This window comes from Hipposideros armiger, unplaced genomic scaffold, assembly GCF_001890085.2.
Source record: "Hipposideros armiger isolate ML-2016 unplaced genomic scaffold, ASM189008v1 scaffold_862, whole genome shotgun sequence".
In the NCBI taxonomy this organism is placed as follows: Eukaryota; Metazoa; Chordata; class Mammalia; order Chiroptera; family Hipposideridae; genus Hipposideros; species Hipposideros armiger.
In genome coordinates this window covers 500636-514250 of record NW_017732212.1, presented here as the reverse complement: position 1 = coordinate 514250, position 13615 = coordinate 500636, and the positions used below count along the sequence as shown (strand labels likewise).

General features: G+C 47.8%; 1 protein-coding gene across 1 annotated transcript; it reads left to right on the top strand.

Annotated features, from left to right (window-relative positions):
• Positions 1-4278: 4278 nt before the first annotated feature.
• GPKOW (G-patch domain and KOW motifs) lies at positions 4279-12579 on the top strand. The gene is made up of 11 exons (XM_019629642.1): positions 4279-4750; positions 5496-5650; positions 5750-5874; positions 7662-7771; positions 8524-8737; positions 9254-9386; positions 10068-10194; positions 10392-10515; positions 10607-10676; positions 11201-11286; positions 11388-12579. The coding sequence occupies exons 1-11, from the start codon at positions 4575-4577 to the stop codon at positions 11520-11522; spliced, it is 1455 nt and encodes a 484-aa protein (XP_019485187.1). The 5' UTR covers positions 4279-4574; the 3' UTR covers positions 11523-12579.
• Positions 12580-13615: the final 1036 nt, after the last annotated feature.

Below are 13615 nucleotides of genomic sequence, written 5' to 3'. Positions count from 1 at the left end.
AGAGAGAGAGAGAGAGAGAGAGAGAGAGAGAGAGATAAATTTTATTTCTTTATTGACATTCTATATTTGATGAAATACTGTTATCATACCTTCCCTTAAGTCTTTTTTTTTAATTGGGGAATTGGGGGGAGGGACAGTGTTGGGGAACTGGGGAGGGGGACCGGCCAAGTTGTTGTTCTTCAATCTTAGTTGTGGAGGGCGCCAGTCGCCATCTGGCTGCCCTATGGCAGCTTGTGGCCTCTAAGCTTAAGGTGCTGTGTTACAATTTTAGTTGCGGGTGTGTGTAGCCACCATCCCATGCAGGAGTCAAACCAGCAGCCTTGTTTTTAAGAGCACATGCTCTATCCACTGAGCCATCCAGGTGACAGCTCAGCTCAGGGTGCTGAATTCAGTCTTAGTTGCGGGAGGGTATAGCCCACCATCGAACAGGCATTCTTGTTGTTAGGAGCATGTGCTCTCACCAGCTGAGCCATCCTGCCACCTATTGGCAGCTCAGCAGCAGCTCAGCTCAGGCGCAGCTCACTGGCCCATGTGGGAATCGAACCGGCAGCCCAGTTGCTCAGAGCTCGCACTCTTAAGCTAATTCTTAACCAACTGAGCCACTCGGCGGCCCCCCTTAAGTCTTTATACATGATTTATTTTACTTCTTTGAACAAATTTTTAATAGCCACTTTGAAACCTGTATCTGCTAGGTCCAACATTTGGGCCCTCTAACAGGCAGTTTCTGTTTCCTTCTCCCCACCAACCCCCACATATAGGTCACATCTTTTTGTTTCTTTGTATGTAGCGTATTTTTTGTTGTTGAAATTGGACATCTTATATAACATTGTATCAATTCTAGGTACTGATCTGCCTGCCCATTTTTTAAAATTTTTTTAGCTGAGCCATCCTGCTACCTGTTGGCAGCTCAGCGGCAACTCAGCTCGGGCTGGGCATCGAACCACTGTTGCTCAGAGCTCGCACTCTTGTGTGAGTTCTTAACTGTCTGCCCATTTTTGTTATTGTTTGCTTGTTTATTTGTTTAATGACTTGGTTAGACTAATTTAGTCAAATCTATTTCTACCTGATGTCCCTCTAAAGAGGGTTCAGCCTTGGACATGAACACAGGCACCCTGAAATGACCTTTCTTTTATTCAGGCTCTCTTTGTTTCTTTCCCTGATCTCCTAGTTTAATTTCTGGCTGGTGTGCTTGTATTGATACCATACCCAGCTGTTAACCTCCACTAATTTTTGACAATGCCCTAGGACATAATTTGTTCCATAGTTTTATTCAATTAAAATCAGGCCCTTTGTATGGGGTAGTCTTTGAGGGTAGTCTCTGTAGCTTGCTCTGACCTTAGAAGGGCTCTTCTTAGCTGTTTCTTTCCTGTGTTGCTTGTTGCTATCATGGCGATACCTGCCTCTTCTTATTTGCTCACAAAGCCCTTTTGGATAAATAAAAGGGGAGCACTGTAATAAATCTAATAGAAAGTAACCTCATATGGTGATTGATCATAAATTTCTAACTGGCTAGGTCATGGTGAGTAGTCTCACCCCGGGCATATAACTTATTTAGTAAAAGGTTTATCTTTGCCTTAAGCAAGCCCCGTCCATTTTTTGTGTGCATCTAAGTTAACATGCCTTTGAAATGTCTCTTTTTCAGACCCCTGAAATGTAACCACCCTCAAGAGAGCACATAATCAATCTTCTTAACTATCCTATAGGGGAATGTGGATAAAAAATATACAGGAACTCTCTGTACTATTTTTTTAAACCTTTATTGGGGAACAACGTGATTTTTCCAGGACCCATCAGCTCCAAGTCAAGTTGTTATCCTTCAATCTTAGTTGTGGAGGGCGCAGCTCCGCTCCAAGTCCAATCCCCGTTTTCAATCTAGTTGTGGGGCAGGGGGCAGCCCACCATCCCATGCAGGAGTCGAACCAGCAACCTTGTTGTTAAGAGCACATGCTCTAACCAACTGAGCCATCCGGCCACCCACTGGCAGCTCATTATCTTCAATCTAGTTGTGGAGGGTGCAGTTCACTGGCCCATGAGGGAATTGAAACAGCAATCCTGTTGCTCAGAGCTCGCACTCTAACCAACTGAGCCACCCGGCCACCCCTCTCTGTACTATTTTTAATTCTAAAATTATTTCAAAATAAAAATTAAAAGATTTTTTTGTTGTGTTGCCAGAGAACAGGCCCTTCTTAGTGCAGTGTCCAGGTTCTTGGCGTCTCGAGCAAAGAATTGAGCGAGACACAGAAATACAGTGGTGAAAGAGCAGTTTATTAGAAGCAAAAGCACACTCCAAAGACATGGGAGCAGGCCAAGAGAAGGGAGTTGCTCAAGGGCTCAACTAACGGGGCCTTGGTGGGTTTTATCCCTTTTCTTTCTACAATGGGCTACTCCTCTCTAATTGTGAGGCTGCTTGATTGATACCTGTGATTGATAATGGCTAATGGTTATGGTAAACAAGGACAAGTTTGGGTGGAGAGCGGAGGACTTCTGGGCAGTAATTTCCTGTAGACTGTGTTGGAAGTGTAGGAATATTACCTGACATATCCAGGCCTCTCAGAGACCCAATTCCTATCTCTAACTGCCCACATTATGTCCCCCTTGAGAGACATGATCCCCATAAATCTCTATGGGAAGTTAAGGGACAGGAGATCTCCTCTTCTATATCTGCTTCCTGCTGAATGTGGTCGTTGTCCCTGCCTATCGGGCATTCACGGGACTCTCGCCCCATTTGATCTTAGATGAGGGGAAGGGGTCTTGAGATCTGCCTGGAGGATCATGTTGACTTCTGTGGTCAGGATGTACTGGAAGTCTTGCTGGGGCATCACTTGTATCCCAACAGCCCATAGATGAGGATAGATTTTAGTTAACAGAGTTAAAAGTGTTGGCCCAAGAAGCAGGGCTCAAAGCCATTGGCGCAGGATGACTGTGTGAAGAAAAATTGTTCAGCTTCATGGAGCCTATGGCCTTCTAGTTTAACTGGTTATTCAGTTATTGTTCACCTGGGAGCTAGGACTGGAAAGAACGCTGGGCCACAATGTCCAATAATCAACATAAATTAATCACAAGCTTTAGGGTAATTACCTAAAGCAGGGGGTAGGAGAGTTCAATGAGTAAGGTTAAAACAATTTATTATTAATGATTAAGGAACTGATTTGAAAAATTATTATAACCAGGGGCTATGGAGCCAAAACACTAGGGAAAAGAAAACTTAGAGTTTCTATAGTGAGAAGCCCTTTTGTTTGGCCCGTATCAGTTGTATATTTTGAAAAACAGCGTGGCTTCTCTCTTGATATTCCAGGGCCCATTCCAGGATGCCTAGGGATTCTAAGCCTGAAAACATGGCCACACGATTGATCAAATATTGGGCTTCCTGTTTTCAAAACCATCCTCTGACCCCACCATACAATTCTACTTTCCAAACATTGTGACTATATCACCATTTCATTTAGTTACATTTATAGCTTCACATTTAAAGGCTCAAGTATATGATTTCCATCCAAGACATATACAATAATTCCTTTTGCCTCATCCCCTTCTGTTGTTCATTTCAGTAGTCTTCAAGATCTTGCTACAGTAAATAATACTATGATGATTCTCATAAAAATCCTTTTGCACATTTTCAGTGATTTCCTTGGGATGACCTTTTTGTAGATTTGTAGTAGTTTTTCTTGTGACTATTGGTTTAAGTAACAGTCTTCTACTTTACACACTCTTAAGGTCATACACAAGAGGAACCTGTCTAATTAATCTTTTGAAGACAGGACCTGGCTCTCCCAACATATTTAATATTGATAGGAAATATTTTTTAAATATTTGTTTAAATGTCATTGTTCCCCACTGCACTACGAGCCTCTAGAAAGGAGGAGATGCATTTTTTATTAATATTTGAATCCAGAGCTTGTTCAGTATTAGATCTGGTATCGGTAGGAACCATTTACATGGCTCTATTATTATTTATTATTGTACACAACTGGCATTCACATTTTTTTCTTAAACAATTTATCTTACCTACACTTCCCACACCAGTAGGGCCCAGTAATGTGCACACAGTAGGCGATCAATAAAAACTTGTCAAACGCCTACACCAGCAGTTCTCAACCTGTGGGTCGCGACCCTTTTGGGGGTCGAAGGACCCTTTCACAGGGGTTGCCTAAGACCATCGGAAAACAAAAAGGTATTTACATTACGATTCATAACAGTAGCAAAATTACAGTTATAGAGTGGCAACAAAAATAATTTTATGGTTGGAGGGTCACCACAACATGAGGAACTGTATTAAGGGGTCGCAGCATTAGGATGGTTGAGAACCGCTGGCCTACACGGAGGAATGAATACCAGGTAAGAATGAATCAGCCTCCTACCACGCTTATCTCCCTAAAGAACTACACTTCCCTGTATGCTTAGCGCGACGCTCGCCTATGAAGTAAAAAGCACGACAATTGCTTCCCACTGCCCGCCTTCACGCAGAGTTTTGTGGGAAGGTAGGTAGTTCTCGCGCTAGTTGTTGGTCCCCGGGTAACCCGAGCCCAAACTAAACTTCCCAGCAAGCAGCTCACCGGCCTGGGAAGAGGGGCAAGATGGCGGATGCGGAAGAAGGTGTCTTGCGGCCGGCGGGAGCCTCCACTGCCCCGATTTCGTTCAGCTTTAGTCGCACGTCCGCCAGGAGACGGCTGGCGGGCCCAGGAGCCGGCGCGGGTGCGGCTCCAGAGGAGAAGGATTTCTTGAAGACCGTGGAAGGGAGGGAGTTGCAGAGGTGAAGTGCCGAGTCTTTCTTTCATCCCTTGAAAGTCGGTGCGGTGGCTGCAGGTGGGAGGGTGAAATCTGAGTTGATTGTCTTGGTGACAGTGACCTGGAAAGCCTGAATACCGCCAGAGGAAATTCGTGGAGGCGAGAAGGCGGGAGTTTGTAGGACAGGTGGAGAAATTCAGCCTGATGGCCGTGGGGGTTGACAAGAGAGGATGTATTCCTGAGAGGGAGTGTCTTTAGGACTTAGGCACCCTGAGGTATGTGCGTTCTGAGAGAAGGAAAGGAGGAGAGAATTACAGGATCTCTAATGTCTCAACTGATGCGGTGGGGCTTCTCTGATACGGGGGAATGGGATGGAGCGGCAGATTCAGGTTGGGGGATGCCATCATCAGCTTAATTTGGAAAGGAGAGTCTGAGGGAGGGACTTCCAGAAGAGACTCAACCATACAGGAGGCTGGTGTGGAGCCTGGAGCCGGGGAGAGAATCTGGGCTGAAGATAGTGATCTGTGGGTCATTGTGGAAGCCATCACTGAGGACTGATTCCTCAAAGGCACAATGAGGAGTTGGGGGTGGAGGAGAGAATCCAAATAAAGTACCATCAGAGACGTAACAGGAGAGCCAGACAGAACCGAGGGCATGGTCCATGGGACTTGGGGTGAGCTTCGCTCTTGTGTTTTCTCTGGATAAAGGAGTGTGGCTCAACCCATTGACCATACTACTCTCCCAACTTCACCCTTTTGTGTCCACATTAGTGTAAAGCCCTCAGAAGCCCTCAAGGAACTCGTCATCCCTTTGATCCAGAGTGGCCATCGCAGGCAGCCACCAACCCAGGCCCCTGGGCCATCCACAGATATTGAGGCTGCAGCAGATGGGGTGCTGTCCCAGGCTGTGAAGGAGCTTATTGAGGGTGAGTGATCCCCCGTTTGCCTTGCTCCAGTAAAGAAAGAACAGGAGGAAAATGGAAAGGTAGGAGGGGACCTCATTCATCCCTCCCATTTTTCCTTAGAATCCAAGAAGTCTCTGGAGGAGAGAGAGAATGACGGTGTCGACCCCACGCTCGCTATCCCCATGATCCAGAAAGGATGCACCCCCAACGAGGAAGGCCCAGACAGCAAACCCCTTGCTGAGACAGTGAGCTGGCCTCTCATCCCTCTCCTGCCCCAGCCTCTCTTTCCCTGCCTGCCAGACTTGCCTCCCTACACACAGCAGGAGAAGTCTGTGTGTACTAGAGGCATACTGCTTGTCCCTCCTTCCATCCTTTGGAGTGTTTGAGGAACATCAAAGAGACTGATGTAACTCAAGTGGGATGAGTGAGGGGAAAGAGTCGTAGATGAGGTCAGAAGTGGGAAGGCTAAACTAGGCAGGGCTTTGTGGGCTATGGTGAGGATGTGGATTTTACTCTGAATGAGATGAGAGGGCTCTGAGCAGAGAAGGGACATGGCTTATGTTTTGACAGGATTTCTCTGGTTGCTGTGAACAGAACAGACTAGTAAGCAGAGGTGGAAGCAAGGTGACCAGTAGTCCAGGCTAGGGATGATGGGGACTGAGACCAGAGTGGTAGGAGTGAGGCCTGGAAGGACAGGTAGGGTTTAGTGAGAAAGGGAAGAGCAGGATGAGTACTCCTAATGGCAGCAGTGACCCAGACAATGGCATGATGGCAGGAAATCAATGTGGTGTGTGTCCGACAGTGAGGCAACTTATGGTGTATCTGCAGCGAATACAAAGAATTGAGAGAGTGATGATGGGAGGTTAGGGGTATGTCTACATAAGTAACCAAGTCTGTCTTTCATACCCATGGACACGCTTTTCACCTCTTCATTCACAGTTTTCGGGGGTTTTTGTAGTGCTTTGGAGCCTGATTTTCCTACAGCCCCAGACTACCATCTCTTTTGACTGAACTGTGCTTAGTAGCCTTCAGATGTCCTTTGGTTTCTTTCAACATAAAAAAGAAAAAGAGACTTTCACTTCATTCTCCATCCTCTTCCAGCTTTGGCCTCATTTCTCTCATTTTCCCTCCTCTCTCAGCCTTCCACATCTCAGTTGATCACATTTACATCCATCCTTTCTCTTACTCAGTCTAAAAACCTTAGCATCACCTTTGACTCCCCTCTATATTTCATACCCCAATACAATCTGTCAGCAGAATCCTATCATATCCCTTTTCAAAATACATCTAGAACCTCAACACTTCTCCCCATCACCACTACCACCGTGCTGGTCTGAGCCACTAGCATCGCTCATCTGGACTATTGCAGCTACTTCCTTACTGGTCCCCCGTGTGGCTACCACCCTCTCGTGGCTCCTGCCCGGCTCTCCAAATTAATCTCTCACCATCCCTGTCTGCCTCCACATCTCATTTCAGTCAGGTTGACTTTCATGATGCTTTTCAAACATACCAGATCTTGTTCTGCCTCAGGACCTTTTCTCTTACTGTTTTCTCTGCTTAGAACACTTTTCCTTCTCATATCCTCATGGCTCTCTCTGTCATCACCTCTGGTCTCTGCTCAAATATCAACTCAGTGACACTCCCTTCTCCATCATTCTGCAGCTCCTTAACCTGCTTTATTTTCCTTCATATAATTTATTACCACCTGACATATCCTGTTTTATGTATTTTTTTATTGTGTGTCCTACAACTGGAATGTAAGTTCCACAAGGGCAGGAGTTTTTGTCTGTTTTGTTTACTGCTTTCTCCCCAGCACCTAGAACAGTACCTGGCACAGAATAGGTGCTTTGTAAATATCTGTTGAAAGACTGAACTGGAGGAGTAAAGTGAGGGGTGGTGAGAGGAAATCAAAAGTTACCCTTGAACTGACTGGAAAAGAAGCATTGAGGGTCTCAGTGGGCAGTCGCAAATGCACTTCTGAGGGCCCGCCATAAACAGAGCCTAACCATCCTTCCTCCTCCTGAACATGTAGGTGCCAGAGGAGGCCAATTATGAGGCAGTCCCGGTGGAGGCCTACGGGCTGGCCATGCTGCGGGGCATGGGCTGGAAACCCGGCCAGGGCATTGGCCGCACCTTCAATCAGTGAGTTCTGGGGTAGGGGCAAGGGGACAGTACACAAGGCAATGAACAAGATCCCTGCGGTTACTGCCCACTGAGAACCATCCAGGCACGGGAAGGGCACATTAGCATCCTAACTAATTCAGCACTCTCTTCCCCTACTGCTTCAAACTCCTATTTACCCTTTGAAACTCCATAATGGGATCTGATTTATGGAAAGATTGCCCGTCTGGGCATCAGCTTCCTCATCTGACAAATGGGGATCATAACAGCACTGACCCAGTTGAGAGTTGAGTGAAATTATACATGTAAAGCATGCATAGTTGGCCCAGACCCAAATAAGCATTGACTAGACATTTGCTGTTATCACATGGACTTACAATCCCTTCACAGTTCTGAACTCCGAAGAATTCTGAAAACCAAACATTTTTTTCATAAACCCTTTGGCAACCAAATGTGATCTGAATTGACATTGAATGTTTTATAGTCAGTTTCTTTTGTTTGGTGTGAATATTTATATGATTTCCATTGTAGAACTATTAGTGTGTTTTGTTACACTGTAGATACTATGTAATGGATGGTATATACAGCATGTTATTAGGTTGAACCAAATGAAATTGCCATTTCTGTAGGTCAAAAATTGTCCCAACATGAGATGGGGAAATATAATCTTGAACATATTGATAGGGTGGGATTTGAGCAGGGGTTCAGGGAAAGAATGGGGCATTGAAGACTATGGCATCCCCCAAAAAGCCCATATTCTATGCTCCCTGCAGAGTGGTGAAGCCCCGTGTCAATTCACTGAGGCCCAAGGGGTTAGGGCTGGGCGCCAACCTGACTGAGGTCCAGGCCCTGGCCCCCACTGGTCCCCACCGCCAGCCAAGGCCAGATGAGGAGCAAGAGAAGGATAAGGAAGACCAGCCTAAAGGACTGGTGCCTGGAGGAGCTGTGGTGGTTCTTTCTGGCCCTCACCGAGGCCACTATGGGAAGGTAAGAAACCAAGATGTGCCTGGAACCCAAGACAGGCAGCAGAGAAGATTGATTTGAGGTTCAGATGGAGAAAGAATTAGGATTGGCGTAGAAAGGCTGGAAGTCTTTGTCTTTTAGGCCTGCCGGGCTTGTTGCCTCATTCAGTAACTCAGGATCACTTTCAGGGCCTTTCTGAGCCTCAGTTTGCAACTGAAAGGGAGGGAATGTCATAACCACAAGTCCCTGGGGATTAAATGCTTAAAATAAGTCCCACAGTCTGGTGGGGGAGACATAGGGACTAGGTTTGGTCCCTGCCCTCAGAAGTCACAGTCTGGTAGGGGAGACACAGGGATCAGGCCTCATCCCAGACCTCAGGGGTTACAGTCTGCTTAGGGAGATACAGTGGCCAGGCCCAGTTTCAGCCCTCAGGGGTCACAGTTTGCTGAGGGAGCACAGGGGTCAGGCGTATTGGAGGTAAGGGTGGACAGCTTGGTCCTAGGAATACAGGCCAAGTCCACTCAACTTCCTACATTTTAGGTGGAAGGCCTCGATCCTGACAATGTTCGGGCCATGGTTCGTCTGGCCGTGGGGAGCCGCATGGTGACTGTTAGTGAGTACTGCCTGCGGCCTGTCTCCCAGCAGGAGTTTGACAAGAACTCCTTGCATCTCGGTGAGTGAGCCTCTTACCTATCTGGAGGAGTTGGAGAAACATTCCTGGGATGGTAGGGCCTGTTTTGCGGGGGTTAGATCTGCAGAGGGAGGGGCAGTGGTCTGCCTGGCAGGTGTGCCTTCTGCTCAGAGGTCAGGAGGTGAGAATGGTGAGAATGAAGATAGTGGTTTCTTCAGTTTGATTGAAGAAAGTTTGATCTACTAACCCTGGGTCTTGAGCCTTTTTCTGAGGGAGAAGAAACAGGCATGGAAACCAATTCTACCCTTGGGAGGTCTTTGTCTATTTGGGGTGATGAACCTCTCTTTTGCTCACTCTTTTGGGAGTGAGAGCAGCTAGAACGGGTAATGACCAGAGAGGAAGGTATTCCAGATGTGTTGGTAGGACGGGGCAGTTTGGCAGATAGGAGTGCCGACAGAGCTCTCCTGGACTCCTAGCCCACACTAGGCAGTTGACTCAGGTAAGCACTGTCAGCGCAGGCTGGGGTGATTGATAAAGGCTTCCTGAAGGAAGCCAAGACTGCTGAGAGGAAGGGAAGTGCATTCTAATAGACCAGGTAAAGGCGTGATGATGAGAGGGGACACTTGGGCAGATGAGAGGTGGCCTGAGGCTGAGATGTGGCCTGGAAGGAAAGAGAGAGACACTGAAGTTCTTTCCTGGTTCTCCCCACACCCCCTTGAATAGGCCAAGTGAGCAAAACGTCCCCAAGGCAACAGAACGGAACAGCCTCGTCAGGGAAGGCCCTCCGGGATCAGGACCGCCCCACCTTGCAGAAGGACTCAGAGAGGAAACGGAAACACCTTCCAGACCGGTGGGACTTTGGGCATCTGGGGTGGTGAAAGAGGGTGGGCATGGGGGGAGGCTCCAGCAGTCAAAGAAGGCTTCCAGGGCAAGACAGTGCATAGAAGGAACTAGGAATGGTACTATGGGTGAGTTTCACAGCATTGGCAAAGGTGGGTAACCAGAACACAAGTCTGACTAAGCCTGTTGTCTGTCTGGTCTCCACAGACGGAACGAGCCAATAGCCAAGAGTGAGAAAGCAGCCCCCAGGCGTCAGCACTGGTTGCACAGGGACCTGCATGTGCGGTTTGTGGATAAGCTGCACAAGGGCGGCCATTATTACAACACCAAGGTGGGAACCCCACAGCCTGGGTCCCTTTCCTCACCCAAGGTCTGGGCCCCATTAACTCTAACATACTCACATCCCCTGACCCTCTTCCCAGATGACAATCGAAGATGTCCTCAGCCCAGATACCTGTGTATGTCGGACAGATGAAGGCCGGGTCCTGGAAGGTGAGTCTGAGGGATGGCCATTGGGTCATTATCATCCTAGAGGCTGATCAAGAAGGCTGGCTGAGGGCAAGAGCCTACCCAGGCAAAGTCTGGGAGGTAGGCCCGAGTTCAGGTTGTTTTGCAAGGCCCAGCATCCTCTAACAGAACATTAGACTCTTATCTGAGCCCCACTTTTCCAATCTGCAAAATTAGCATGGAAATGACCTGTTTCTCCCTCTGTGACTAGTGTCTTATAGGGATGTGTTTTGAGCTCCCTGTGCAGGGTAGGGCTTACAACATAGCCATGATGAACAGTGTCTGTTGACACCACCACCCATTATCATCTTACATAAGAGCGCCCTCTACTACAACTGTTGTTAGGAACTGCTCCTTAGGTTTCCTCATCTGTGAAATGGGTGTGCTTGGACTCCCATCTGTCAACAGGGTGCAGAGTGGCTCCAGGGAATACAGGAAAGGCCCTTCTGATAGCACCCTGGCTGGGCTGGCCCTGGCTGCAGGCCTCACTCTCTTCTCCTTGTCTGTAGGAATCAGGGAAGACATGCTGGAGACCCTTGTCCCCAAGGCAGAGGGCAACCGGGTGATGGTGGTGCTGGGGCCACTGTCTGGAAGGGTGAGTCTGAGACCTGGGAATCGGGGGTGGTTGGAGGGAGCATGCAGGGGATATCCCAGTGTCTGGGTTGGCCTAGCTGACTCCACCCGCCCTTACTCTAGGTGGGCCGTCTGCTTAGCCGGGACAAAGGGCGGAGCAAGGCTGTGGTGCAGCTTCGGAGAGAGAATCGGCTGGTGGAGCTTCACTATGATGCTGTCTGCGAGTACATGGGCCCCAGCGACTCAGACGAAGACTGACCCATGGATCCACTCCATCCCCCAGGCGGTTACCAGCTCTGTACAGTGTGAAAAGCCCGCCTTTGTGAAGGTGGGGAGGACATTGTTCCATCCGGCTCTTACAGTGAAGCCCTGGGACGGAGATAGGGCACGTGATGGGTAGACCAGAAGGGAGGCTAGAAACAAACCTAGTATTTACCAGCAGTTAGTATATAATAAAAACCATTTCAACTATTTAGTAAAACAAGGAGCTCATAAATGGTGTGCTGAGCTGTGAGTGGAGGTGCGAGCTGCGCTGAGGTGGGAACCATTCCATTTTTCAGCCCCACCACCCTGCTTGGGCTGCCAGACGAGTTAAAGGATCCATTTGCTCATGAGCTCACTTTCAGAACACAGAAGCTATGAAATCTGTCCCCTAAGCAGATACTGCGCAGTTTGGAATACCACATCCCTGGGTAACTTCTTGAGCAGGGATCCTAGCAGTGCCACTGCTTCTGCATTTGGTCCAGAGCAAACACCCAGAGGATATCTTGAGTTGGTGATGGGGGTCAGGATGAAGGGAGGCATCTACCCACAAATGGGATGTGTTAGCACCACTTTCCAGAGGAGCCAGTTAATTTTGGGGCCCTCATTTTAGTCCCAAGACTTTGGCTTGAAGGTAAAAAGTTTTGTCTGTCTCAGGTAGAATTTCTCTGGTTGCTCCAGGTAACTGGATTCTTATAAAGGTTATTGTCAAAGAATCGTCGATCTTTTTCCTGTGTAACAGTCTGAGATACAAAATCAGCGAGGGAAGTCAGAGCTTTAGGCACAGTTGTTTCTAAATCATCCCCAGTCGCTAAGTCATTGATACAATAAGTGGAACTTGAATGAGGCTACCAGTATAAAGTCCTGAGGGATCAGAATGTGGCACAGTGCTGGAGAATTGAAACACTTACCCCTAGAGCAGGGCAGTAAAGGTAAGCTGCTGTCCCTGCCACTGAGTAGAGGCAGACTGCTGTTTAGAGCTGAAATGAGCTGGCCAGATCAATGGCCATGTGTCCCTAAGGTAAGGGGTGATTAGAAAACCTTCCAATATTTACTAACCTCAACAACAAGTACACTTGTACAGACTGATGTACTTTTTTGTTATCCATAATTAATTCCAGAACTCATCTGTTTTCCAGAGCAGACAAACAGAGTTGCTAAGGCAGACAGCAGGGGACAAACCCCCACCCCCAGTTCCTCCAGTTCTTGAGCCATCATGATTGCATACACTGCCTCTGAATTTCAGTCTGGGTTGTATTTTTAATCTTGGGAGGAAGGGTTGAGGGTCTAGAAGTTCCCAATCTGGCACATCCAGTAGTCAGCTTCCTACACTGTATAAGCTTCACCCAGTCAGGAAGGCTTCCTCCTTTCTCTAAATCATAAATCTACCTTGGTAACACCCTCAAGAAGGGTTTAAAGCTCCCCTAGGAGGGTCACTGGACCCCTGTGTCTGCCCTGTAACATGGCATATTCACATGGCAGTTTTGCACAGTCCTTCCACCTGGTCCTCCATGCACTACAATACAAAATAGATCTTTCATCAGATTCTGGTTTTCCGGAGTTAATGTTTCTTCCCAGCCTGCCTTTGAAACGGAGCCTTAAGTTCTTAAATAGGGCCCCATGTCCAGAACACCTAGCCCTAGGCAGAGCGCCTGGTCCCCCTCCTACAGATCATTGGGGTTTTTTGTGCTTTTCCCAGAGAGGATCCCTCCTTGTCCCTCAGTTTGAGGACAGGGCTTCTTATATTTTGAGAAGTGTAGACAATGTCAGAAGGCTCCCAATCTGCCCCTTCTTCATTGTGCACAAAGACTTGTTTCTCAAGACCCTTTAAGCCTGTGCCGTTTTCTCGGCTTGCTGCCTAGCATTTGCCTGCTGCCAAGGTTGCCCCTTGGGTAGTAGTTACTGTAGCAACAGCTTCCATGAGCCCCTGAATTCCCCACTCAAAAGCTGGGGACCATGACCCATATAGTCTGTCCAGACTGGCTTCTTCCACATCAGAGGGACTGAGAAAGATGTGGATGAAGAAGCATCTGCCCCTTTTGCCAAATGCCCAGAAGTTTCCCTGGCAGGGTGCTGCCTCTGTGAAAAAC

Bases quoted from the DNA above. Each gene is read 5' to 3' on its own strand.
- GPKOW (XM_019629642.1), top strand. From the start codon at position 4,575: ATGGCGGATGCGGAAGAAGGTGTCTTGCGGCCGGCGGGAGCCTCCACT. The intron at 7,772-8,523 runs GTGAGTTCTGGG...TGCTCCCTGCAG, and splicing joins ATTGGCCGCACCTTCAATCA to AGTGGTGAAGCCCCGTGTCA. The intron at 11,287-11,387 runs GTGAGTCTGAGA...CCCTTACTCTAG, and splicing joins TGGGGCCACTGTCTGGAAGG to GTGGGCCGTCTGCTTAGCCG.